We start from the raw sequence: 25,829 nt of genomic DNA on the forward strand, positions 1-25,829 counted from the left end.
CAGCGAGGTTAAATGTGCGGCTGGCGCCAAGAGGTTAATCTTCACTGTTTTCTCAGCATGCACTTTTAGGCTCCATGCACACTAGGTGTTTTAATAACGCTGGTAACGTTAGCTGTGTAAAGTCACTTTAAAAGCGCAAGTTTTTTAGCGTTTTTGCAAAAGCGTTTTGCTGTGTTTTTTCGCGTTTGCGTTTCCCGCTTTTTTTTTTGCTACAAAAATAGTCCATAAACACCGGTTTGCTGTGATATACCACATTTTGCTGCGTTTTTCAGTGTTAGAGCGTTTTTATAGCTAAAAACTGCTCTAACTAGTTCTGGGTTTTTTTTCCAGCCAAAAATGCCCCTGCTAGACAACACTGATTACACTCTGTGTGCATGGACACATAGGATAACATGCTGGGGAGTTTACTGACTGTAGAATAAAATGTCAAAAGCCAAAAACAGCAGCTGTAAAAACGTCCAGTGTGCATGAGGACCTAATATTCCAAAAGCTATGTTATACAGGATCCCATTATGGACTGCGAGATAAATCATCTTTTATTAAACCAGTATAGACTGTTTAAAAGGGTTATGTAATTGTTATTATTTATTACTTCACATTGTAAAATTAAGCTCCATACATGCTTATATACAAATTAAAGTGACACTAAGCAATATCCGTATTCTCCAAAAACAATCTTCAGTGGTACTTTGGTTTACGAATGCCTCGGTAAACGTAATTTTCGGTTTACGAATGAAAATCTATTGAAAATAATGCCTTGGTTTACTAATTTTTTTTACACATTTTTTTAATACAAAGTGTATGTCAGTACTGATTTTTAAATGCAATTGCCGGCTTTTTTTTACTTCATTATAGCTCACAAGATTAGCTGTCACTTTCCCCAGAGTTGCAGGAAACTTTGTTTCTTTTAAGAAACTAAATGGAAACATTGTTTCTTTTAACTTGGGAAATAAACTAAAAGAAAACTTTCTCTCTTTTAGCTGGGGGGAAAGTGACAGCTGAATTTCTGAGCTATAGTGAAGGAAAAAAAAAAGCGGTAATTACATTTAAAAACCAGCACCATAATAAATTAAAAAAGGGCGTGGGGTCCCCCCTCTCATCCATACCAAGCCCTTCGGGTCTGGTATGGGTTTTGAGGGGAACTCCCACACCAAAATGTAAATAAAAATGGCGTGGGAGTCCACCCAAAATCCATGCAGGACCCTTATCCGAGCATGCAGCCTGGCAGTTCAGGAAAGGGGGGGGGTCGAGCGAGCACTCCTCAGTAGATCCAATGTCCATCACGATGCCTGCCACCAACCCGAAAAAAAAAAGTTCCGTTCCCGACGATGGCTGCCAGCCCTCTGCCTATGAGCTGGCTTGACAGTTCTTAAAACAGTTAGGGATACATACTTGAATAAGATTTTTTTTTCTTCTAAAAAGGAGTTTATTTTCACTTTAAACACTTTGATACTAAACACACACTGCTTAATTTACATTATCCCTTCTACTTTTGTATGTGGATAATGGCACTAATTAATTTTAATTAAAAAACATCTAAGAGGTGCCTCTAGTCCTCTGCTACTGATCACATGTTCAAAATTGGAAAAAAAAAACCTTTGGAATACAGAATAAAAATAAATATCAATAAACATTTTTAAAATGGTATACATATACAGTATAATAAAAAATCTTCATTATTTTTGGCAATAATTTCTGCCAGTCACAGGCTGTGTCCCGTCTCTCCAGCCTGTGTCTTAGAATAAGAGGGAGGTGAAGCCTCCATCAATCTACATGTAATTACCCACCCCCATAGTGTTTAGCTAGTCAGTATGCATGGAAAAGGAGGGAGAGAGTGAGCGGTCATTTACCACTGTGTATACGCCCACATGTGTGACTCTATAGTCACATGGGCTGCTTGAATGTGATAGGAAGGAAATGCTCAGCATAGAAATTTACTGAAAACTGAGCATGTGCAGAGTTGCCACTACATCTGCAACATCCCTAGCTGAATTGAAGACATGAACTGAAGGTAGCAATAGAAAGTAGCAGGATCAACAAGGTTTTTTGCAGAATACAGAAAATGAATCCCATAGTAAGCATGTAATACAGCATTTATTAATTAGTTTTGTATGATGTGGGTTTAGTGGCACTTTAAGCAATACAAAAAATGCAGTAATCACTAATAAATATATTTAGATTTCAGGACATTGCAGTCAGATAACTGAATAAATGTACTTTTTCACTTTGCAAATCATTCTGCTTGATTAAATAGATGTAGGTTATGTAAAAGTGGAAGTTAAAGCAAATTGTCTATCTACAAAAAAATAAAATCTTTTGCTTTGTACCATGAAATCATCGGATGATAGCTTGATTTCTTGTGTTATGTCTTTGCCAGGTACGTGAGCGGGATTTGCCGTTTGTAATGCACACGTTGGCAGCAGAATTTACTATATTGCAGGTGGTGAATGGAGAGACTGTGGCTGCTGATAATCTTGGAGTAACAAATGGATTTGTGAAACCCAAGCTTGGTAAGTGCCATGCGTAGAAAGCAAACAAGGTATACACAATCATTTATTATTTAAAAGGACAAAAAAAACCTCTTTAGTGGCTACTAACCTTAGACAGTTAATTGTGTCTATACAGTGACTGGCAAACAAGCAGTATTCCCAGAATAGACAAACACCAGTTAATTACTCAGATGGCAAAACTGATTGCACATCAAATACATACTTTGGCTTGAAGTGTTAAGTGCCCAGACTAGGCATGCATAGGACCTGGCAGGTACATCTAGACGTCGTGATTTTTGCCAGTCAGGCCTCACACATTAAAAATAATGTGTAACAAAGTGAGCGCTAATCATGAGGAGATAATTAAGCAGCTAGTAGCACTAGAGGTGATCACAACCACCTCTGGTATAAACAATAAAATAAAGTGCAGCGCTAAAAAACAGAATAAAATGACAGAATAAAATGACAAACTAAAAAGTTAGATATAAAATTCGATAAAAAGTTCGATCAATAAATTCAAAATTGTAATTGGTCCGTGAATGTGGTGGACACAACTTAGAGTGATCCAGGAAAATGGCAGAAATGCGCACTCACCGACCGCACATAGGAAATGCGCATGTATATATCAAATCCCACAGCTGTCGTTATCCCCCAGGGAGAGGTGTCATCAATCGATCTGCTGGACTTGTAGAGCCTCCTTAAGATGGAGATAAGTCAGCCGGGCAGCCTTTTCCTGGAGGGGACCTTCTGCCCGGCTGACTTATCTCCATCTTAAGGAGGCTCTACAAGTCCAGCAGATCGATTGATGACACCTCTCCCTGGGGGATAACGACAGCTGTGGGATTTGATATATACATGCGCATTTCCTATGTGCGGTCGGTGAGTGCGCATTTCTGCCATTTTCCTGGATCACTCTAAGTTGTGTCCACCACATTCACAGGCCTCACACATTGTATCATGAGGCAAATTATATAGTTGTTTAACCCTTTAATGCCAGTGTCTCTTGGCCCTTTAAGGGGTTTCTAATGCTGGGAGGCAGGGTGGGGCTTATCATTTGACCGCCAAGATTGGCTGTCCCAGAGGTCACGTGATTGGAAAGCTCACGATCGTAAGTAGCGATCGGGAGCTTTCCGTTGGGCATCGGCAACTTGCTGGGCACACACTCTTGGCACAGGTTTGTTTACATTTTGGTAGGCATATATGCGGCCTCTCGGCGTTGAGGCCCACCCACCGAGAGGCCACATATATGTATACTGTTAGCACAGCACAAGGAGTTAAAAAAAAAATTTATTAGAATCAGTCATTTGTATAACAGCGTCATCATATGTGGGATAAGAAAAGGCTAAAAATACAGAAGACTGAGAAAGCCGAACAACCGGTACATACTCACAAAAAAATAAACATAACACGCAAAAACTGGATACAAGCGCAACATCTAGAGCCCTGTCTATGCACACGTATAGTCCAAAGATACAAAAATGGAAGTGACATTCTCTGCCTTATCAGATGTGGAGAAGGGAGGAGGAAACAGTCAGTGTCTAGATCAGATTATAAACTTGTTTTATTGGAGAGTTTTAAGGGTCCATCTGAAGCATCAATTGCTATTAAATAACATACAGAATGTGGTTCAGGAAAAGGCAAAACCATCACAAAAAATAGTTTATAAGTGGGAGACACTACAGCCTGCAGCAATAACAATGAGTGTTTTCTTCATTATTTGCAATATTCTTTCCACTAAATGGAGAACAAACTATTGTATTGGAGTAGTACTGGAGATCCACATCTCTGGTGGTTTGAGTGTTTGTAAAGTTGGTCCAGTATTCTAATAATTTCTGCTTCTTCTCTAAGAAGCAGGGGCAGGGAAACCAAAATGATTTTCTGAATATAAATGTTTGCTGCCAAATGGTTAGTCAAGAAAGTTCAAGAAACAAACTTGAGGAGCAATGAGTGGTGATACCCATCAAGAAGGAAGACTGTGGAGCAGGAGCCTATAGTGGTTCTAAAGACAGAAGGATTTTTTTCCTAAATTCTCTGCATTAATGTAAAAAACCTTGTGCAAGCAGTTTCCCCCTCCCCTTATATTTACTTGCCCAATCTCAATCCAGCGATGTGCACGAGACCTGCATCTTTCTCGCGCTCCCTCTCGTGCTCTCCCTCTCGTGCTCGCTCTCTCTCTCTCTCTCCCTCTTGTGCTCTCTCGCGCGCTCTCTCGCTCTCGCGCGCTCTCTCGCTCGCTCTCTCGCTCTCGCGCGCTCTCTCGCTCTCGCGCCCTCTCTCGCTCTCGCGCCCTCTCTCGCTCTCGCGCCCTCTCGCGCTCTCTCTCCCTCGCGCGCTCTCTCTCCCTCGCGCGCTCTCTCTCCCTCGCGCGCTCTCTCTCCCTCGCGCGCTCTCTCTCCCTCGCGCGCTCTCACTCCCTCGCGCGCTCTCTCCCTCTCGCGCGCTCTCTCCCTCTCGCGCGCTCTCTCCCTCTCGCGCGCTCTCTCCCTCTCGCGCGCTCTCTCCCTCTCGCGCGCTCTCTCCCTCGCGCGCTCTCTCCCTCCCGCGCGCTCTCCCTCCCGCGCGCTCTCCCTCCCGCGCGCTCTCCCTCTTGCGCGCTCTCCCTCTTGCGCGCTCTCCCTCTCGCACGCTCGCTCTCTCTCTCGCGCGCTCTCCCTCTCGCGCGCTCTCTCTCTCCCCCCCTTATTGGCTCAAACACAGCAGCAGGAGCTATTGGCTCATACTAATGTCAATCACTGCCATTTAGGAATTGACAGAGGCAAGCTGTGCTCTGTGTCTTATGGACACACAGTGCTGGCTCAGGAGTGAGCATGCAAGAGTGCTTGCTGTGGTGGGCACTCAGCTGGGGGAGGGGCCAGAGCACCAGCGGGGGACCCAAGAAGAGCAGGATCAGGGCTGATCTGTGCAAAACATTTGCACAGTGCAGGGAAGTATGATATGTTTGTAATTTAAAAATAGAATGTATCCTTTAAATCATGTTAAGAACTTGTACATGACAGATTGTTTGGTGACTTTAGTATGATATTTTCAGTGGAGCGATTATTGAACAATGGTGACAGGATTAGGACAGTATCCAGACTGTAGAACGTCTAATGCAAAATTCAAAAAGAAACAGTTTGCTTGTTTTATTAGATGTAAAGGAGTCTGACAGATAATGGTAAATGAGAAACAGGTACACAAATTTTATTTTTTTGACCACGTATTTGAATGAAGAAGGGACAATACCAGTTGAAATGAATGAAATAAACAGAGATAGTAATGCTTGGATGAAACTATGAGATAAGGGATAGAACCAAGAGAACAGCTAGTAAAGTGGGATATAAAATGTTTGTTCGGTCATAGGGATGATACCTGGGATGATACCTTGCAGAGAGGAAACTAGTGTGACAGTAAAATCAGAGCAGAAATGTCAAAGTTAGGGATAGTGCTGTTTCTGCCTTTGTCATTTATTTCTTTCAAAAAATTGTGGAAAGATTTCACCTATATGATATATAGGTGAAAGGAAATGCTCCAGAACAAAGTAAAGGTGTTCAAAGTACTTAAAGTGGTTGTAATCCTTACCACTAACTAGTGAAGAGACTGGCCTTGGGTGATAGACAGAGATGAAACAAATCCTCTATGTAAGTTGTACCTGTTTATCTTAGCAACCTTTCTCCTACATCCATTGAAAGGGTGGAATTTGCACAGAATCTCTCAGCTGTGAAAAGCAGGGGGAGGAGAGTTGAAGTTACATCAGCAAGGGGAGCTCTGAGAGCTGATTGGAGGGAAGGGATACCTTCCCAGTCTACTTTTTTTTTCTCTTTGTGTCAGGGAAAACTTGTCAGAAGTGACTCATACAAATAGCAGAGGACAAAACAGCAGTCAGAAATGTCACTTAGTGCTCTTAATGGAGACAAATACACACTATAGAGATGTTTGTTCATATTTCATGTCTGAGGTTTGCAACCTCTTTAATAGCTGTTTTGAATTGCTGGTTTATGTGGATATGAGAAAGGAAAAATGACTGCTGGAGGAGTAAGGCAGTGTACCTGGGCTCCTATAGAACGTGTGCTTGTGGGAAATTCCCTTTTATCATAATTTTTTTCCCCAGTCATATGGAAAAACCTTTTCATCTGTTCATAAAAATAATAGGAACCGCTTTTATATTTGTAAAATCCACATCTATAAATTTTTATTTTGGAGCAGGAAAGGATCCCCCTAATGGAAATAAACAGTGATAACAACTTGACAGGGATTCTCATGCCCTCCATGCTCTAACCAGAACTACAAAATAAACATTTTTGGATGGAGATTCATTTTTTTTATAGTTCAAGAGATGCCAATGTAAAAAATGAATCTCTACTGAGATAATATAGAGGCTGTCATGGTTAACATATTTTTATAAAAATGACAGGCTGGCATCTGATCTAGTGGCTTTAACACTTTTTAGACACTAAGAAAGCTAAAACAAGCATGTATATGCTGTATTTTGACTTTATTCAGGCTTTTTATCTTCATGCTTGTTCCTGGACAATGACTAAAGCCAGAGTCAACTAGGGCAGCCTTTTTCGACCAGGGTGTCTTCAGGTTTCTTCAGGGGTGCCTTGGCAAAATGCCTAAAAATTCCCCAAAAACTGTATAATAGCTAGCAGGTGGCTCAAGCCTGCCTTTTAGTTACACATAGTCGCCGGTTTTCATTGTGCACTATTACAACCTTCTAGCCGCCAGCGTCCTGACAACCAATGATGTCATCGGTTGATAAGAAGGATGTCAGGCGTTTGCACGACATCCTTGTTTGCCCCTTTTCTGCCCCTCTCCATCAGCACTGGGGGGTCACATAGGCTGAATGAAGGAGAGAAACTGAGGGAGAAGAGAAACATTGGAATACTAGCCAGTACCAGTGTGCAAAGGTGTGTTTTCTTAGGAAAAAGAAATCGCCTCTAACGTTTAGTGTCCTACATGTGTGGATGTTGCTGCATTATGTAAAACTATTTTAATTTTTTACATTTTAAAAGGGAATGCCTCAAGATTGTGCAAAATTTTAAAGGGTGCCTTGACGGAACAAAGGTTGAGAAACACTGAACTAGGGTACCTAGTATTCTCAAAAGGTGGTGAGCAGTGACGAGCCCCAAATTTTTGTCTTCTAGGTTTCATTTAAACTTTAAATACCTAATTGTGGTGTTATACATAATACCACTTCTACATATTGTAACAGACACAGAGTTACTGGTAACAGTGATGTCAGATCATTTTCTCAGATCTTCAAGAAATTGATCAATTCATACGCACTGATTAGTGTGGTAGGAAGGTGACCATCAATGACGGCAATCCTCAGGTTGAGCATTTTTCATGCATACCCAGTATTTAATGCTTTTTTTTGTGGAGTTGTTTATTTTGTATTGTTTTTTTAATTGACAGGAATTCTGTGATTCTTTTTTTGTAAAGGGACTTGTTTAGTAGGTAACTTTGGTCCCAAGTCTTCAGTAAGGTCCCTGACAGCTGTTTTTTATTCAGTCTGTAAGCTGAACAAAAAAAAAAAACTTCTAATATCTGACTCCTGTGCACTATAATAGCACTCCTGCTGGGCCATTGTATTCTGATGACCATTAACAGCGGCTGTCAGAAGACCAGAACAACAACTGCATCTGCTGTTCAGCTGTCAATATTCTGCTTGGCCCCTTTGCTTTTTCAATCAAAGGATGTCGGACAGGAGAGGGCCAACAGGGCCATCCACAAAACAAATTTTGCAATGTATAGCCAGATTAAATCTGCATTAGGGCCTGTGTCAACAGACTTTGGGTTCGCGTTGATGAACAAATGCAGATTGCTCTCTGGCACATTCAGTTTGAAATTAAAGTCAGATTGAGATGATGCTGAGATCATTTGCAATTTGACAGATGCATCTGACCTCCTCCTAAGCTGCCCCAACCTGCTTCAAGCTATTTTTGCATTCCCATTGACTTGTATGAAGATAGAATAATTTCTAATACAAACAAAAGCCTGTTGATGCCAGCCCTTAGATAGACTTTTCAGAAGCTTAATATATTTTTTTTCTACTTCCAGTTCAGAGGCCTGTTATTCATCCACTTTCAAGTCCCAGCAATATGTTCTGCGTTACCAGCCTGGATCCATATACACTTCCAACTGTGACTACACTCCTAATGGATGTTATGTTTTACTCCAATGGGTAGGTACCAGGATCAAGCACACAGTTGACAGACACTTTCTGTGTTCTGTTATTTTTTTCTGCTAATGTGTTTGATCTAAATGAAGAAGTTGTGGTCAGTTTTTTTTTTTTTTATTGTGTTAGTGCTACATCAGTAAGGTGTGTCCACAAAGTTAATGTGCACAAATATGAGACAATAGCTTGACTTCCATTTCTATGAATGCTGCTTTATGAACATAGTAGAAATATTATTTTGAATGATTACTTTCACCAATTTTATAGTGTATTGTTGTCTTTGCTGTCAAATTTGAAAATCCCCCACTGCTGGTTTGTGTTCTCATTCAAATAGCACATCTAAAAATAATTAAATTCTTACCTTTCTAGTATTTTTTTTTTGGGCGGGGGGGGCAGATTTATACATAGGATTCTATAGGTAGTTTGTATTTACAATAGCTTGTAATGTGCAGTTAGAATGGTAACATGTAACATAGAAACAGTAGGTGTTATCCCAAGGCTGTGTAGGTTCCCCAGACCCTTCAAAACAGCTGGGAACATGTAACATAGAAACAGTAGGTGTTATCCCAAGGCTGTGTAGGTTCCCCAGACCCTTCAAAACGGCTGTGGTGGAAATGCATGCAGGGTCTTGTAATGTTGTAAGAATAACCCCAACAGACCTTTCCTGCAACTGACTTACAAAATAGATGACTTCTTTATTAGGTTATGTGGGAAAAAGCCACACATGTACTGTAATCTCTGGCCTGCCTACTCAGTGAGGAGAATAGAAGAGCTATTTGAGCTGTGGTAGGACAAGGTCATCCACTGCAATGAGGTCTGTAGTGGGCACTATTTATCTGATAGGCAGTTAAGCCCCATCGTCGTTAAACTATTGTTATGCAATATTTTCCAGGTTGTAATTTTTGCAAAAAGCTTCTCTAAAACCGTTTTCAATTTGAATGCATAAGACCTGATGTGTCAGGGTGTACACCAGCATTTTCCTTCTGTGTATATGCATGTTATTATTTGTATTTTATTATTTTCAACCATGAAGGAGCAGACTGAGTTAAAGTGGTTTTATGTTGTAGAGTAAAAGATTCGGTGGTGGGCAGTGAAGAATCTGGTCATATCCGCTTCTTCTCTTTTTCCCTCATTGAGGGCTACATTTCCTTGGTGATGGATGTACAGACACAGCAGAGGTAAGGCTTGTTGAAGAGTTTTTGTAGGCATCGACTTATCTGTTCCTTTTTTCACAGGATCTAAAATTAGGCTGTTTCGGTGTTGGTAAGATTATTATGAATGTTGATTATTCATTACTGTAGCAATATTTTTTTCAATTGAAGATCTTAAAGAACCACCACTACTAAATCTTAAAGCTAAACTCCAGACAAAGTTAAATGCACAGATAAAATGTATATATAAGATCTGCCTTGCCTGCCAAAGGATGTGTATTTATATTCATCCAGTCCATAAGATTACACAGCTCTGCCTCCCTAGTACAGCCCTGTCTGGCAGAGGAGGGAACCTGATCTTTCTCTTTTGCAGTTTCACTTACAGGCCCCTTCCTCATTCTTTTACTGGACAGTGAAAGGGAAAGCAGCACACTTAGTGGCTCATCTTTAAATGGGTGTGTCATTATTTGCCAAGTGTAACATAAGCATGCTTTCTTAATAGGGCAATAAGTAAAGTACACTAACCAACAGCATTCAAAGCACAGGTCCTCCTGATCCACTACAGCTAGCTAAATTCTGATTGGATACTACAAGTTACATCAGTTTGTACAATATGATTGTCATTTGCTCTTCAGTAACAATAATACAGTGAAGGAAATAAGTGTTTGATCCCCTGCTGATTTTGAATGTTTGCACACTCACAAAGAAATGATCAGTCTAAAAATCGAAAGATAGGTGTATTGTAACACTGAGAGACAGAATAGCAACAAAAAAAATAAAAATAAATGCATGTCTAACAAATTATGCACTGATTTGCGTGTTCATGAGGGAAATAAGTATTTGATCCCCTATCATTCAGCAGGATTTCTGGCTACCAGGTGTCTTTCATACAAGTAACAAGCTGAGATTAGTAGCAGTCTCTTAAAGGGAGTGCTGCTAATCTATTTTTTTACCTGTATAAAAGTCACCTGTCCACAGGAGCACTCAAACTGATTCCATACACTCCATCATGGCAAAGACCAAAGAGCTGTCCAAGGATGTCAGGGACAAGATTGTAGACCTACACAAGGCAGGACTGGGCTACCAAACTATCGCCAAGCAGCTTGGTGAGAAGGTGACAACAGTTGGTGCAATCATTCTCAAATCAATTAACACAAAACAACTGTCAGGCTCCCTAGGTCTGGTGCACCATGCAAGTTCTCACTTGTGGAGTGTCAATGATCATGAGAACAGTGAGAAATCATCCCAGAACTACACGTGAGGATCTTGTCAATGATCTCCAGGCTGCTGGGACCACAGTCACCAAAAAAACAATTGGTAACACACTACGCCGACAATGATTGAAATCTTGCAGTGCCCGCAAGGTCCCTCTACTCAAGAAAGCACATGTCTAGGACCGTCTAACGTTTGCCACTGAACATCCGAATGAGTCAGAGGAGGACTGGTTGAAAGTGTTGTGGTCAGATGAGACCAAAATCGAGCTCTTTGTTTGGAGGAGGAGGAATGCTGCTTATGACCCCAAGAACACCATCCCAACTGTCAAACATGGTGGTGGAAACATCCTGCTTTGGGGGTGTTTTTCTGCTAAGGGGACAGGACAACTGCACTGCATGAAAGGGACAATGGACAGGGCAATGTACTGTCAAATCTTGGGTGAGAACCTTCTTCCCTCAGCCAGGGCATTGAAAATGGGTCATGGATGGGTGTTCCAGCATGACAATTACCCAAAACACATGGCCAAGGCAACAAAGGAGTGGCTCAAGGAGAAGCACATTAAGGTCCTGGAGTGGCCTAGCCAGTCTCCAGTCCTTAATCCAATTGAAAATCTGTGGCGGAAGCTGAAAGTTCGAGTTGCCAAACATCAGCCACCAAACCTTAAAGACTTGGAGAGGGTCTGCCAAGAGGAGTGGGCCAAAATCCCTCCTGAGATGTGTGCAAACCTAGTAGCCAACTACAGGAAACATACGACCACTGTGATTGCCAAGAAGGGATTTGCCGCCAAGTACCAAGTTATGTTTTGTGAAGGGGATCAGACACTTATTTCCCTCATGAACATGCAAATCAGTGCATAATTTGTTAGACATGCATCTCATTCAAATCTTTTGTTGCTATGCTGTATCTCAGTGTTACAATACACCTACCATTCGATTTTTAGGCTGATCATTGCTGTATGAGTGGGCAAACAATCAAAATCAGCAGGGGTTCAAATACTCATTTTCTTCACTGTATATAATAATACTTCCAACTGTTTGGTAATGTATTAAATTGGCTTTAATATTAACTGATGGATTATTTTGTTGTAAATAAAAGTATATCTTTTATGACCCAGTGCTTGCCATCCTTATGCTTAGGTTTCCTAATAATTTGCTGTTTACAAGTGCGTCGGGCGAGCTTTGGAAGATGGTTCGTATTGGCGGACAACCTCTTGGTTTTGGTATGTATTGTAAAAAGAATTCCTGTCTTTAGTTTATGCATGTCAGAAAATATTCCATTTTTAAAGGTTTGCATATATTTAGACCCTTTTCTGTCTTACTGCTCTTTCAGCTACTGTTGCTATTGCTGAAACAGATCTGTGCCAAACCACCTGCAGAACGCCTATAAATGCCAACATGGCTAACTGCAACAGACATAATATTATTAGACCAACACCTGTTCTAAGTAAAATGGCAGCGGTTCTGAATTTAGATAGCATTTCATGCATACTCTGATTATAGACTTCATAAAGAGAGATTTGCTTTGAAAGCTGTTTTACCTAAATAGTTAGACCACTGAGAACTCTTAACAAAAAAAGGAAGAATGTTGCCCTCTTGTTTAAAAGGGTACTGTGGGTGTTAAATAATCACCTCAAGCAAACATGGGTATTTCCTATTTGTTTCCTGGAAATTGCACACTAGGAGTTGAAAAATATGTTAGAAAACGCTGGCTAAAAAACTCTAAATATTAGCACTTTTAGCTGGCTTTTTTCCATTTTTGTGCCGCTGTTTTGCTGGTGTTTAACAGTGTATAGAGAGTTGTTGAGGAACGGTCTGCCGCCCCTGTCATTAAAGAGCGTTGACTCTTCCCCGCTGATAACTGAATGTAAACAAAGAATGTCAGCATTAAAAAAAAAAAAAAAAACTGAGTGGTGCCCCCCACCCCCCCCCCCCCCCAGGGTGGATTTTGAGGTGAAAGTTTAAAAAAAAAAAAAAACTTTCTCCCCAATAGCCAGACCAGACCCTTATCCGAGCATGCAGCCCATCAGGAAAGAGAGGGTAACAGACACGAGCGAGCGGGTGTAGAGCTTTGCTTTCTTCTTTTTTTTTTTTTTTGTGCAGTAAGATATTCTGCAAGGTGTTTATTGGTTTGCCACACCTTTACTAAATTCCAATCTTAAGTATAATTGCTGTATATGTTTAAAAAAAACTGCATTGTAGACAATTTAAAAGGTAAAGCAAAGAGTACTCAAATTTATAAATCACAGCAGCTGAAAGCAAAAACAATATTTTATTTTACTGAAGGCAAATTAGTCAGAAATTCTGAATTGTATGCCTTATTGATTAAGGGCAATTGTTTTACTGAGGAACTGACATAGTCAGAGTTACTTCTGCTCCCACAAAACTGAGTGGAACCCAAGGAGGTTCCTGGAATTGTCCTCACACAAGAATAGCATATACAGTGGGCATATAAATAATCACGTTTTGTTGCTTTGCAGCTTGAAATGAAGACAGACACAGTTTTTGTTTTATCCAGCTGTATTTACTCAGTGCAACTTATAACCAAGGGAAAGATATAACACCAGCATATCAGAAAAAATTTAAAAAAAAATCAAAAACAGAATCACTGGGTTAGAAAAGGGATCACCCCCTCCTAAAAATTATTATTTGGTACAACGCAGACCCTCCCTGGTCAGGATACAAGAGCCAGGAGGAAAACCGGTCAGAGAGGGTATCAAGAGGCCTACAGCAACTCTGAAACAGTTGCAGGAGTTGGACAAAGAGTGGTCTTTATGTGCTTTTGACAACAATATCACAAATTCTCCACAAATGTGGCTTTTATGGGAGGGTTGCAAGAAAAAGCCACTCCTCAAGAAAGGCCACATGCAGCCATGACCGAGCTTTGCCTAAACGCACCTTGAAGATTCTGAGGCCACATGGAAAAAGGTGTTCTGGTCAGATGAGACTAAAAATTTAATTATTTGGCCTCAACACATCTGGTGGGATCCAATCCAGCTCACCATCCAAATAACACCATTCCTACAGTAAAGCATGGAGGTGGTAATACCCTGTTATGGGGGTGTTTCTATGCAGCAGGGACCAGAGCACTTGTCAGGATAGAAGAAAAAATGCATGGGGCAAATTCTTGATTAACATTTCTCTGCCCTCTGCCACACAGTTGTCAATGGGAAGAATGTTTACCTTCCATCATGACAATGACCCAAAGCACACAGCAAAAATTAGCACACAGTGGTGGAAGGAGAAAAGATGATTGTCCTTGCATGGCCTAGTCAGAGCCCAGACTGAACCCCCACTTGTGCAGTCCACAAATAGTCAACATCAAATTTAACTGAACTTGAGTAGTTCTGCAAAGAAGAGTGGGCAAATATTGCAAAGTTAGCAGATACATATACCCTCCAGACTAAAGGCTGTAATTAAAGTGTTTAGGAGATTTCATGGCTTTAAACCTGAAATAAGCAACCTTGCAAACGAGAGCTCCAAATCATATATTTATTAGTGAGAATACAGCTGTATGAGAGCACCCATGCCCTGCCCATCAGATGCTCTGATTAAATTGATTACAATTCACATTTTTATAGGGTTTCTTTAGCACAGGCCACACCCTTCATTGCTTATCAGTTTCCAACACTCTTGATGTATAGTGGACCAGTCTACAACACTTAATGAGTATAGTGGACACATTATGTAAATGTCCCACTACACATTACTCAAATGTCACGTAGCTGAATACACAAACAACTAAATGCAATTTATATTATATATATATATTAAAATATAATTGAATATATCTATATACGCCTAATAATAATAGCCATTACTAATGCAATGGACCTTACTCTAAGATACTCATGTATATATTAACTTAATTGAACTCTTTTATTACTATTATTTCATTAAAATGTATTATTAAGATGTAGGATATAGCAAGGATCACTTTTATCCCTATACAAAAGCAAAAGGTGGTTCAACAAAATACTGACACAAGGTGGGGTGATCCTTTTTTTTAACAATGTGATTCTGTTTTTTCATTTATTTTTTTTTTCTGACATGTTGGTGTTTTATCTTTCACTTAGATGTTATAAGTTTCACTGAGTAAATACAGCTGGATTAAAATGGAGCAGCTTCATTTCAGGCTGCAAAGCAACAAAATGTGATTATTTTATAAGGGGAGGGGGGTGATTCTTTTATATACCCACTGTAGATGAGTTGACGTCAGATTAGAAATGTTAGGCACTGAATCACCGCTTTGCACCCATTATGTAGTCACTTGGTTCAAGGCTTCACCCGTCAAGTGTACTTACAGCAAATATTCTAGTTTTTAGATAAATTGTAAACTGAAAAGGTGATATAGTCATGTGTCTGTTTCCAATGCTTGCCTCACCTAAATTCTACACATTAACCACAAAAGTCTACAACTTCTCTTGTTCACTCCTGAATTGTCTCTAGCAATGTCTTCCTCTTCTGTAGCTATACACCAGAGCACTAACTCATGTTTTCTATCAGATGGTCTCTTTTTCTCCACCTCCCCTGTTTTTTTTAGGGCGAGTGTGCAGTACTTCAAAACTAGAGTAATAGAAGTTTATACATTTTATTCCCCTCAAAAATATAAGGAAAGGTGACTCTATATTGAATTGAACATCAGGTTTATAACTATAGCCTTACTTTGAAAATTCAATTTTAAATTCCCCACTTTCCAGTTTCTGCATTGATTTGATATGTACATTTTTGTTTTCAGATGAATGTGGGATTGTTGCCCAGATCTCAGAACCTTTAGCTGCTGCTGACATACCTGCCTATTATATCAGTACCTTTAAGTTTGACCATGCACTGGTGAGTTTTTTTTTTAAACTTATGATGATGGTATATTGTAACAGTTCTCTATGTACCTTTTATAAAATGTACTTGGTTCTTGGTGAGTGAAACTTTTGTTTGCCCACTAAAAGTGGCCCTTCTCTAATTAAAGAAGGAACACTGAGTTGGTCTAGTGTGAGAGTAGGGACTATCCATCTCTGAGTTCTGTGACCTACAATTTTCCAAAATGCAGATGTGAGTCATAATTATGCTCTAGCCTCTTCCCCATCCTCCCAAAAAGCTTGGCTATAAGCCTTTTTTAAGTTTCCCTGAATTATTTTACTGCTTTTTAAGATATCTCAGAGCATTTGTGAATTTTTTAAATCCAGTCAGTGTCTGGACTTCAAGAAACTTTACTAAACATGTAGTAATGAGGGTAAAACATTAAAATCTTAATGCTGTATATTAGAGATAAGTGAACTGGTTAGCATACTGTGCATGATTATTTTGGGTAAAGCAGCTGTTTGTCTCTTTGCTCAGACCAAATAGTGTGTAACGCCCCCTTCTCAGCCATTTGTGTAGAATCCAGTGAGCATGGAGCCTTATATAAAAGTAGAGCAATTTATTATTAAAGGAGTAATGCCATAGAGGGCATGGATTCTCACTCTATAACCTCCTACAGTGATGCAAGTAGGATCCCCATTAAATCCCACTTTAATCAGGTCAGTAAGGGCAAGGTAGTTGTACTGCAGTGGACTGCAAGCTTCTTGAGGGGGGGGGGGATTGGGCATACCCTGAATAGACCCCAAAATGAAATAATGAGGGATATATTTAGTAGTTAACATTTGCTTGACTCACGTCATTGGAGTAGATTTCCTGTTATTCATCTATCAGTACAGTATGTAGCACTGTGGGCTTTTCCCTCCAACAGTTACCTGTTACACTGATATTGCATCCTGAAAGCCAAAGAAGCTTTTCAAACAGGCACTTGGTTTCTTGACCAAACCATTTTCGTGTGCTTTTTACCCAAATATAGTCTGTAATTCAGAATTTAAGGTGTAGGAGTTATCATGCCTAATATTTTGTTAAGTAATAAGCTTTTCAGTCATTATTTGTATACAAAATGCCTGCAGTATTTTTATTGCGGTTTTATACACTTCAATTTGATTTTGATGTTGTGGCTAACTTTTAGCCTACTTCATCGTAAAAAATGCAGTTGTGTGGTTTAGCCACAAACCTCAACAACTGTTTGCTTCCTGTCATTCAGAAACTTCTGTTTCATAAGGTCAGTTCAAAAGAATAAAACAGAAGTTCCAGTGCTTGCATCTGGAATTATGGAATGCTGATGTTGGGTTTCTGACGTGTTAAAGCCTCAAAAGAAAAGTCTGACACTTTCAGAAAGCAAAAACTTGCTAAAGTGCAACCCCTCAGAAGTACCTGCACAAATCTACAGAAGTTTTTTTTTCTGATACTTAATCAGGTTTTTATTGATGTATTTTTAAAAATGCTCACAATACAGACTAGAATGAAGAATAAGCTATGCACATCCTTTCATTCTACCACTGCATTTGTGTTACAAAAGGGCATGTCGGCAATAAAAAAAATGCATTCTCCTATGTGGTCCAGAGTAAACATAATATCACCTAGTGTCAAGTGATGTGAAATGTTAGGGTGAAGTGACAAGGTTGAGCTAGGGGTGTCATAGAGAGGAGTGAGGAAAAGAGAAGAATTACAGAGAACCCTGCAAGGGTACAGAAAGAAACTTTTAAAAGAGGTGAGGTAGGGGGATGTTGGGGAGGAAGAAGGGAAAAGGAACCTCCACTCAGGGCACTATCTACTTCAAGACTCTGCTGATCTGTAGATTGACTAATTGTTACTATCCGAGATATGTCTGAAGGTGCATAGAGTGTAACTAATTAATCCAGACACTCCAAACCATCACCTTTTTGGTAGGTGTCTTGGAGGAGAGCAGTGAGCTCCTTCAACATCATAAGGTGAGCTAGGGGGTGTCATAAAGAGGTTGAGTTGTACAGTCCACTTGGCAAGTGGTGCGGGAGTTGGGATCTTCCAGTATCTTGGAATAAGGAATTTCCCTGCCTGTAAGAAAAATCTTAAAATGCTCTGACATGCAGTCACAATGGAAGAGATCCTGGTATGATGAATAGAAGGGCAGTCTACAGGGTCAAAGAGAAGAGTGAGTCCATGACTTGTTGATAGATCTGAGCACTACTAGTTGAGTATGTTAGCATAATGGTTTTATCATAGCTGGCCTCAAAATGAGTCTGTTACGCTGCTAACCTAATGTCTCCTTTCTTACCCTTATTGCCAATCCTAAACACCCCCCTTTTTTCCCTAGGACTAGAACAGACAGGGCCACTTGCATGGTGGACAACTCAGTTTTACACACTTCCATCACTTTCTATCCCCTTGCTTTTACCCCTCTTGGCCTGCCCTACGGGAACATCATAAAGCACCTAACTCAGAAAATTATCAATACCTACAGCTCCAACATTGGATATTGACCCTACATCAAACCTCAGACTTCCCTTTTCAGAAAGTTTCAAACACACCTGTTTACGCTGTCCGGGGTCACTCAGAATCATCTCTACCATATATACTGTATGCCACATTGAATTTTCGTGGCTCCCAGTAAACCATCTCCTATGTGGGTCACTGGGAATGCGATCTTGTGACTTCTATAAACCTAGAATACTGGAGCAAAGCCTGGTTGAAAATAGTAAAATGTTCCTGTAATACAGTTACCATGGAATTGGCACATAAAGTTCTATTCAGAAGGTATTGAGTCCTTGCCTGTATAGCCCAAGCAATCTCAAAATCACAGTGATAGATGTTTTAGGGGTTACAGGCAAGGAGGCGATGTCGTACATATCAGGTGATTATTCCCAAGAATGACATTTGGCATTTTGGTCCAGAATCTTTGCACAGCTTTAAACTCTGTTTCACCTAATAACCCCATAGGATTTCAAGTTGGCCTTGCTCCATTGCCCTATCGTGGGCCTTTTTTCACACCAACAAAGGTGACTTTTCTCTGTTTCCAGGGGTAGATGTTGAGTAACTCTGACTTATAAATGTTGACTTTTTAAATTGTTGAGGTATCCAAACTGTTCCAGTTCCCTAAGTAAGGAAGAAAAGGTCACCCTGGCCTTGCTAATAAAAGCAGGAGGTCGTCTGTGTAAAATCCCAATTTTTGATGGAAGTTTTCTGTGGTCAAAACCCTGTATGGAAGTTTTGTTACAAAATCCTTGAGCGATATGCTCCATTCCCAGTATATATAGATAAGGGGAGAAAAGGCAGCCCTGGCTTGTCCCCTTGTGAATTAGGGTTAGAGAATAGTGCCATCCACATTGACCGTGCTGTGAGAAAAGTACAGCACCATTATTTTGTTTACAAAATCAGAAAGAAGGCCAGTTTGTTGTAAAGTTGCTTGTACAAACTGCCAAATAAATCGATTAAATAACTTCTCTGATCAAGTGAGAGAAGGTATAGAGGATGTTTAGTTCTTGTGTGGTCAGTAGGGGTAATAGCTCTAATCTCATTGTCTCTGGCTTCTCAGAACTGCACAAATCCCAGTTGCTTGGGAACAATAAGAAAGGGTATGTGTGCTTCATTTTTGTTTGCTAAGGACCTTGGTATAATTTTTTATTTCTGTTAAAGCTGAACTCCAGGAAGTTGAATTTTCTCGAATTCAGTGGGTCTGTGCCCACTCTGCAAGGGATAATTCCTCATATCTAGGGGGCATGGAAAAATAGATTTATTTGCCCCTGTAGCACCTTGTCCCCCATACTCCTATGGCCTAAGGTTCTCATGTCAAAGCATGGGGGAGCACCATCTGTTGAGAGAGCAAAGGATTAGGTAAATAAAAGTGCTTTTTGCAGCCCCTACACAGAAACAAGCAGTCAACCCTTACAGTACAGGCAAAGCCCCACTGCAAGGGAACATGTTCAGGTTTCCCAAAGTTGGACTTTTAATGAGCAATAATTAGATAACCTGGACCTTGGAACAGGTCTTTATTATCCTCAGAGATAAGGATCATCTTGGGAATATATAGGAAATATGCAGGTTTGTGAGATGGAGTTACCAGCAGAGTTAAGTATGGGAGCCAGGTGGCCTGTAAATGTTGTTTGTTTTTGTTTTTTTAACTTTGTCCCAGTGAACGTATGTTCTGTGCTCTTTACACTTTGCTGTTTGGTATGCTTGCGTACACCACACTGATCATTGACCAGAAAAAGCAAAGGAGAGCGTTGCCCAAGGAGATCAGAAAGAAAATTATAGACTAGCATGTCAAAGGTAAAAGCTTTAGGACTGCCTCTAAGCAGTTGATGTTTCAGTTGCAAAAATTAAGAAGTTTAAGGCTCATGGGAATGTAGCCTCCCTGGACGTGTCCACAAGAGTAAATTCAACCCCAGATTGAACAAGAGGATAGTGCGAATGGTAGACAAAGAGCCAAGGATCATTTGGTGTGAATGGATCTAGCTAAGGAGTCTACCACATTTGTTTCTTTGAGCATAGAGTGCCTAAAGAGCGCAGTCCCTTTTGCAAGCATAAGATTGTTTAAGTAATTTATGCAGTTCTGCAGGTCTTGAATAAGAATTTGCTGCAGGAGTGCATCATGGTAACCCTATTGGCATTTTCCAGGTTGGGAATAACTGAGATCAGTTTAGCCTTTTCTTTAAGATGGGAACCCTAGGTTATTACGGTGCCACAAAGGGCACAATTTAGGTCTTTCCATTTAATGGAGGGAGCAGGGACAGTAGTGTTCTCTGCTTGATCTTGTATAAAATGATCAATTGCAGATTTAATGACTAACTGGATAAGGAGATCATTAGGAGAGTTTCATCAAGTCTTTACAAAGAGAGGTTTTAGAGGTATGGGTGAATAAAAAATGTAAGTAAATTATTAAATAATCTGACTATATTGTTAGCTAATTTGAGCTTGCAGTTGCCAACTAAGAAGGCAGTAAGATGTGAAAAAGTGGTCTATCCTATTCCTGCTACAAGCTTTCTTTGCCCTTTGCTTTGTCTGAATTCTGTGCCTTTCTGACAGGCAAAGCTTCAGTGACAAAGTTTACCTGCCGCCTTCTTATTCCTTTTGGTCATGAGGCTGTGCATAACAGTGATGGATGAAAAATAATATACAGAGTAAAGCCCCTTTAACACTGGCAAGATCCAAACAGGCCCACCTGTCAGTTTTTCAGATGAACCTGATTGGAAGGCCCATGCATTCCTTTAGACAGGCGGGTGTAAACATACTTGTGTCCATTTACAACCTCCTGCCTCTGGGTCTGATACAAGAAAAAAAATGAAGGTCACCAAACAAACCATTGGTAACACAATACGCCGCTATGAATTGAAATCCTTCAGCGCGCAGAAGGCACATATACAGGCCCGTCTTAAGTTTGCCAATCAACATCTAAATGATTCAGAGAAGGACTGGGGGAAAGTGCTGTGGTCAGATGAGACCAAAAGTGAGTTCTTTGGTATTGACTCACCGTGTTTGGAGGAAGAAAAATGCTGACTATGACCCTAAGAACACCATCCCTACAGTCAAGCACAGAGGTGGAAATATTATGTTTTGTGGCTGTTTCTCTGCTAAAGGTACAGGCCAACTTTGCCGCATTGAGGGGCCAATGGATGGGGCCATATATTCTAAAATATTTGATGAGAACCTTCTTCCCTCAGCCAGAACACTGAAGATGGGTTGTGGATGGGTCTTCCAGCATCACAATGAATCAAAACATACCAGAAAGGCAACAAAGGAGTAGCTGAAGAAGAAGCACATTCAGGTCATGGAGTGGCCTAGCCAGTCTCCAGACCTTAATCCTATAGAAAATTTATGGAGCGAACTAAAACTTCAAGTTGCCAAGTGAGAGCCAAAAAACCTTAAGGTTTTAGAGAAGTTCTGTAAAGAAGAGTGGACCAAAGTTCCTCTTGAGATGTGTGTAAGCCTGGTAACCAACTACAAGAAACGTCTTAACTCTGTGCTTGCCAACAAGGGTTTCTCCACCAAGTACTAAGTCATGTTTTGCTTGGGGATCAAATGCTTGTTTTACTCATTGAACTGCAACTCAATTTATAACGTTTGTATCATGTGTTTTCTGAATTTTTGGTTGATATTCTGTCTTGATCATTTAAAATACACCTATAATTAAAATTATAGACCCTTCATTTCTTTGTAAGCGGGCAAACACAAAATCTGTAGGGGATCAAATAATTATTTTCCCCTTTGTATATACATATATAGCCACTTGCCGCCCCACCACAGTAAATTTACTGTTCAGGGTGGCACCTGCAGGCTCAGCAACATAAATAAACGTTGCGAGCATGTTTCTGGGTCCGGGGCACATATGCGTCCGACCACAGTGTGATTTTGTCTGCAGGTCCCAGCCAATGATTTACAGTGATTTTGTTTTACAAACAACGCAGGACTCTGCACACAGAACGGCAGTGTGCCTAGTTCTTCTCCTTGCAAAACAGAGAGAAAAAAAAGCCGCATCTCTTCATAAAAGCAGCACATATTCCATATATTACACTTGTTAGGCACACGTTTAACCTTTTGATTACTCCTAGATGTTAACCCCTTCCCAGCTAGTGTCATTAGTACAGTGACAGTGTACAGTATTAGCACTGATCACTGTATTAGTGTTACTATTGATGTATATATTTATATATATATATATATTTTTTTTTTTTCTTTTCAAAATTCACTTTTTTCATTTGTATTAAAAAAAAACAGTGGTGATCAAATACCACCAAAATAAAGCTCTATTTGTTTGAAAAAAGCTATAAATTTAATTTGGGTACATGCAGTTAAAGTTGCGCAGTGCTGAATAGCAAAGAAATGCCCTGGTCATGAAGGGTGGAGATGTTTTGTATATGCAGTATCTCACAGAAGTGAATACACCCCTCACATTTTTGTAAATATTTTATTCTGTCTTTTCATGTGACAACACTGAAGAAATGACACACTGCTACAACATAAAGTAGTGAGTGTACAGCTTGTATAACAGTGTAAATTTGCTGTCACCTCAAAATAACTCAGCACACAGCCATTAATGTCTAAACCACTGGCAAAAAAAAGTTAGTACACCCCTAAGTGACAAAGTCCAAATTGGGCCCAATTAGCCATTTTCCCTCCCTGGTGTCATGTGACTTGTTAGTGTTACAAGGTCTCAGGTGTGAATGGGGAGCAGGTGTGTTAAATTTGGTGTTATCGCTTTCACTCTCTCGTACTGGTCACTGGAAGTTCAACATGGCACCACATGGCAAAGAACTCTGAGGATCTCAAAAAAAGAACTGTTGCTCTGCATAAAGATGGCCAAAGCTTTAAGAAGATTGCCAAGACCCTGAAACTGAGCTTCAGCATAGTGGGCAAGACCTTACAGCAGTTTAACAGGACAGGTTCCACTCAGAACAGGCCTCGCCATGGTGGACCAAAGAAGCTGAATGCATGTGTTCAGTGTCATATACAGAGGTTATCTTTGGGAAATAGATGTATGAATGTTGCCAGCATTGCTGCAGAGGTTGAAGAGGTGGGGGGTCAGCCTGTCAGTGCTCAGACCATACGCAGCACACTGCATCAAATTGGTCTGCATGGCTGTCCTCCCAGAAGGAAGCCTCTTCTAAAGATGCACAAGAAAGCCCGCAAATAGTTTGCTGAAAACAAGCAGACTAAGGACATGGATTGCTGGAACCATGTCCTGTGGTCTGATGAGACCAAGATAAACTTATTTGGTTCAGATGGTATCAAGCGTGTGTGGCGGCAACCAGGTGAGTACAAAGACAAGTGTGTCTTGCCTACAGTCAAGCATGGTGGTGGGAATGTCATGGTCTGGGGCTGCATGAATGATGCCGGCACTGGGGAGCTACAGTTCATTGAGGGAACCATGAATGCCAACATGTACTGTGACATACTGAAGCAGAGCATGATGCCCTCCCTTTGGAGACTGGGCTGCAGGGCAGTATTCTAACATGATAACGACCCCAAACACACCTCCAAAATGACAATGCCTTGCTAAAGAAGCTGAGGATAAAGGTGATGGACTGGCCAAGCATGTTTCCAGACATAAACCCTATTGAGCATCTGTGGGGCATCCTCAAACAGAAGGTGGAGGAGCGCAAGGTCTCTAACATCCACCAGCTCCATGATATGGTCATGGAGGAGTGGAAGAGGAATCCAGTGGCAACCTGTGAAGCTCTGGTTAACTCCATACCCAAGAGGGCTAAGGCAGTGCTGGAAAATATTGGTGGCCACACAAAATATTTAAACTTTGGGCCCAATTTGGACATTATCATTTAGGGGTGTACTCCCTTTGTTGCCAGCAGTTTAGACATTAATGGCTGTGTGTTGAGTTATTTTGAGGGGACAGCAAATTTACACTGTTATACAAGCTGTACAGTCACTACTTTACATTGTAGCAAAGTGTCATTTCTTCAGTGTTGTCACATGAAAAGATAGAATAAAATATTTACAAAAATGTGAGGGGTGTAATCACTTCTGTGAGATACTGTATATAATTTTTTTTTCTTTTGCGCAATTCAAAACCAGGGACCATACACGTATTTGTAAACTTCTTGAGAGATCTTGCCTGATATCTTGTTAATTCTGTCAATGATGCAGCTATTTATAGTTTTATACTAGTGACTTTTTTCCAGCTTTTTCTTGTAGGCTATATTGTTTAAAGTATTCCAATGTATACATGAAAAAAGGCAGGAAAACAGAGTACAAGACACAAAAGGAACTGAAAGCACAGCAAAATACTAACAACAAAACATTTTCACCCAAGTCATCCTTACACTCTGCCAAACAGACACAGTGCACAATTAAACTGCTGACGTTGCCATAATGAAAATGAGTGTGGGCCAAGTTTTCGTATAAAACACAAAACCGATCGAATTAACCAAAAATGTAGACTGTATGCACTTAGGCTTCGTTGGTAAGACAAACAACATGTTATGGATTCTGTCTGGGTGTTTAGGCTGCATAGATATGACAAGGCAAATAGTAGTGGATTTAGTTGCTGTTCTGTCACTTGCACCAAAGCTGCTTGCATAGCTGTAGACTGGTCATCTCTCCACTAAATGCAGGCTGGTGAGCAGGTTATTTGCTCTTTATTCAACAGCACATTATAATAGCAGATTTCATCTTTTGCAGGTACCTGAAGAAAACATCAATGGTGTCATTAATGCGCTCCAAGTCAGCCAAGCGGAGAAGCGTTAGAAGTCTTCTGCCTTGTGGCTGTGGGTTTTTTTTTTTTTTTTTTTAATTTTCTGTGCAGTATTTCAAGACAAGCTGAATCTCAAGAGGTGCCATGAAGGACGAAAGACACTGAATTGGAGATGAACATGAGAATCTCCTGCGAGTTTTTTTTTTCTTTTTTTGTTTTCTTTTATTCACATATGGTTTCTCTTATGTTTAGTTCCAAAGTGATCTGTAACCTTCCTGCTAACTTGGTATAGGACAAAAAAAATGAAACAAAAAAAAAAAAAAAGAAAAAAAGATAAAAAAAAAAAAGTAAAAAAGAAAAAAATTGCATTACACTGTTGCAATTAGATATTACTGAGATGCAGTGAAGCCTTGGCTGTAGATGTATGATCTGCACCTTATAGATGAGTGTGAAAGTTTCATTCGGAAATGTCTTTGTGGAGAGGTCTGCAAGCCTAAAGAGGAATGAACATCACACAATGGTAAAGAATATTGCACTGTATTCATCTATTCTTCTTGAAATGGTGTCAGACTTGCATAAAGATTGTATTACCATAACTAGTACTACATATTTAAATAGGTCTCTCTAGCGTCTTACCCTTGCCATTTCCTGAGAGCAATAGTTTAAGGGCTGCTCCTGCCTGGAACATGGATTGAAAGTGATGATTGGAGTTGAGTGTCATCAGCTAATCTCACTGTAGTTTCCATGTAGAAATGAAAGAGGGAGTGTTGGCAGCTTTGTATAATTCTCTGCACCTTGACTCTGCTTTTACCCCCTTTTTATTTCTTTGCATGGTGAATTGTG

At 40.2% G+C, this 25,829-nt stretch overlaps 1 protein-coding gene across 1 annotated transcript in view; it reads left to right on the plus strand.

The window, feature by feature from the left end:
• Positions 1 to 25,582, plus strand: part of CASTOR2 (cytosolic arginine sensor for mTORC1 subunit 2) — a 208,499-nt gene extending 182,917 nt beyond the window's left edge. Inside the window, exons 4-9 of the mRNA XM_089655384.1 lie at positions 2,378 to 2,510; positions 8,529 to 8,652; positions 9,714 to 9,824; positions 12,149 to 12,231; positions 15,747 to 15,841; positions 24,974 to 25,582. Of these exons, the coding sequence (XP_089511510.1) occupies positions 2,378 to 2,510; positions 8,529 to 8,652; positions 9,714 to 9,824; positions 12,149 to 12,231; positions 15,747 to 15,841; positions 24,974 to 25,039 (612 nt within the window). The 3' untranslated portion in view covers positions 25,040 to 25,582. The remainder of the gene's footprint in view (positions 1 to 2,377; positions 2,511 to 8,528; positions 8,653 to 9,713; positions 9,825 to 12,148; positions 12,232 to 15,746; positions 15,842 to 24,973) is intronic.
• The last annotated feature ends 247 nt before the right edge of the window (positions 25,583 to 25,829 follow it).

The sequence above is a fragment of the Staurois parvus genome, unplaced genomic scaffold (assembly GCF_062004578.1).
Source record: "Staurois parvus isolate SC_StPar_1 unplaced genomic scaffold, SC_StPar_1.0 ptg000839l, whole genome shotgun sequence".
NCBI lineage: Eukaryota > Metazoa > Chordata > Amphibia > Anura > Ranidae > Staurois > Staurois parvus.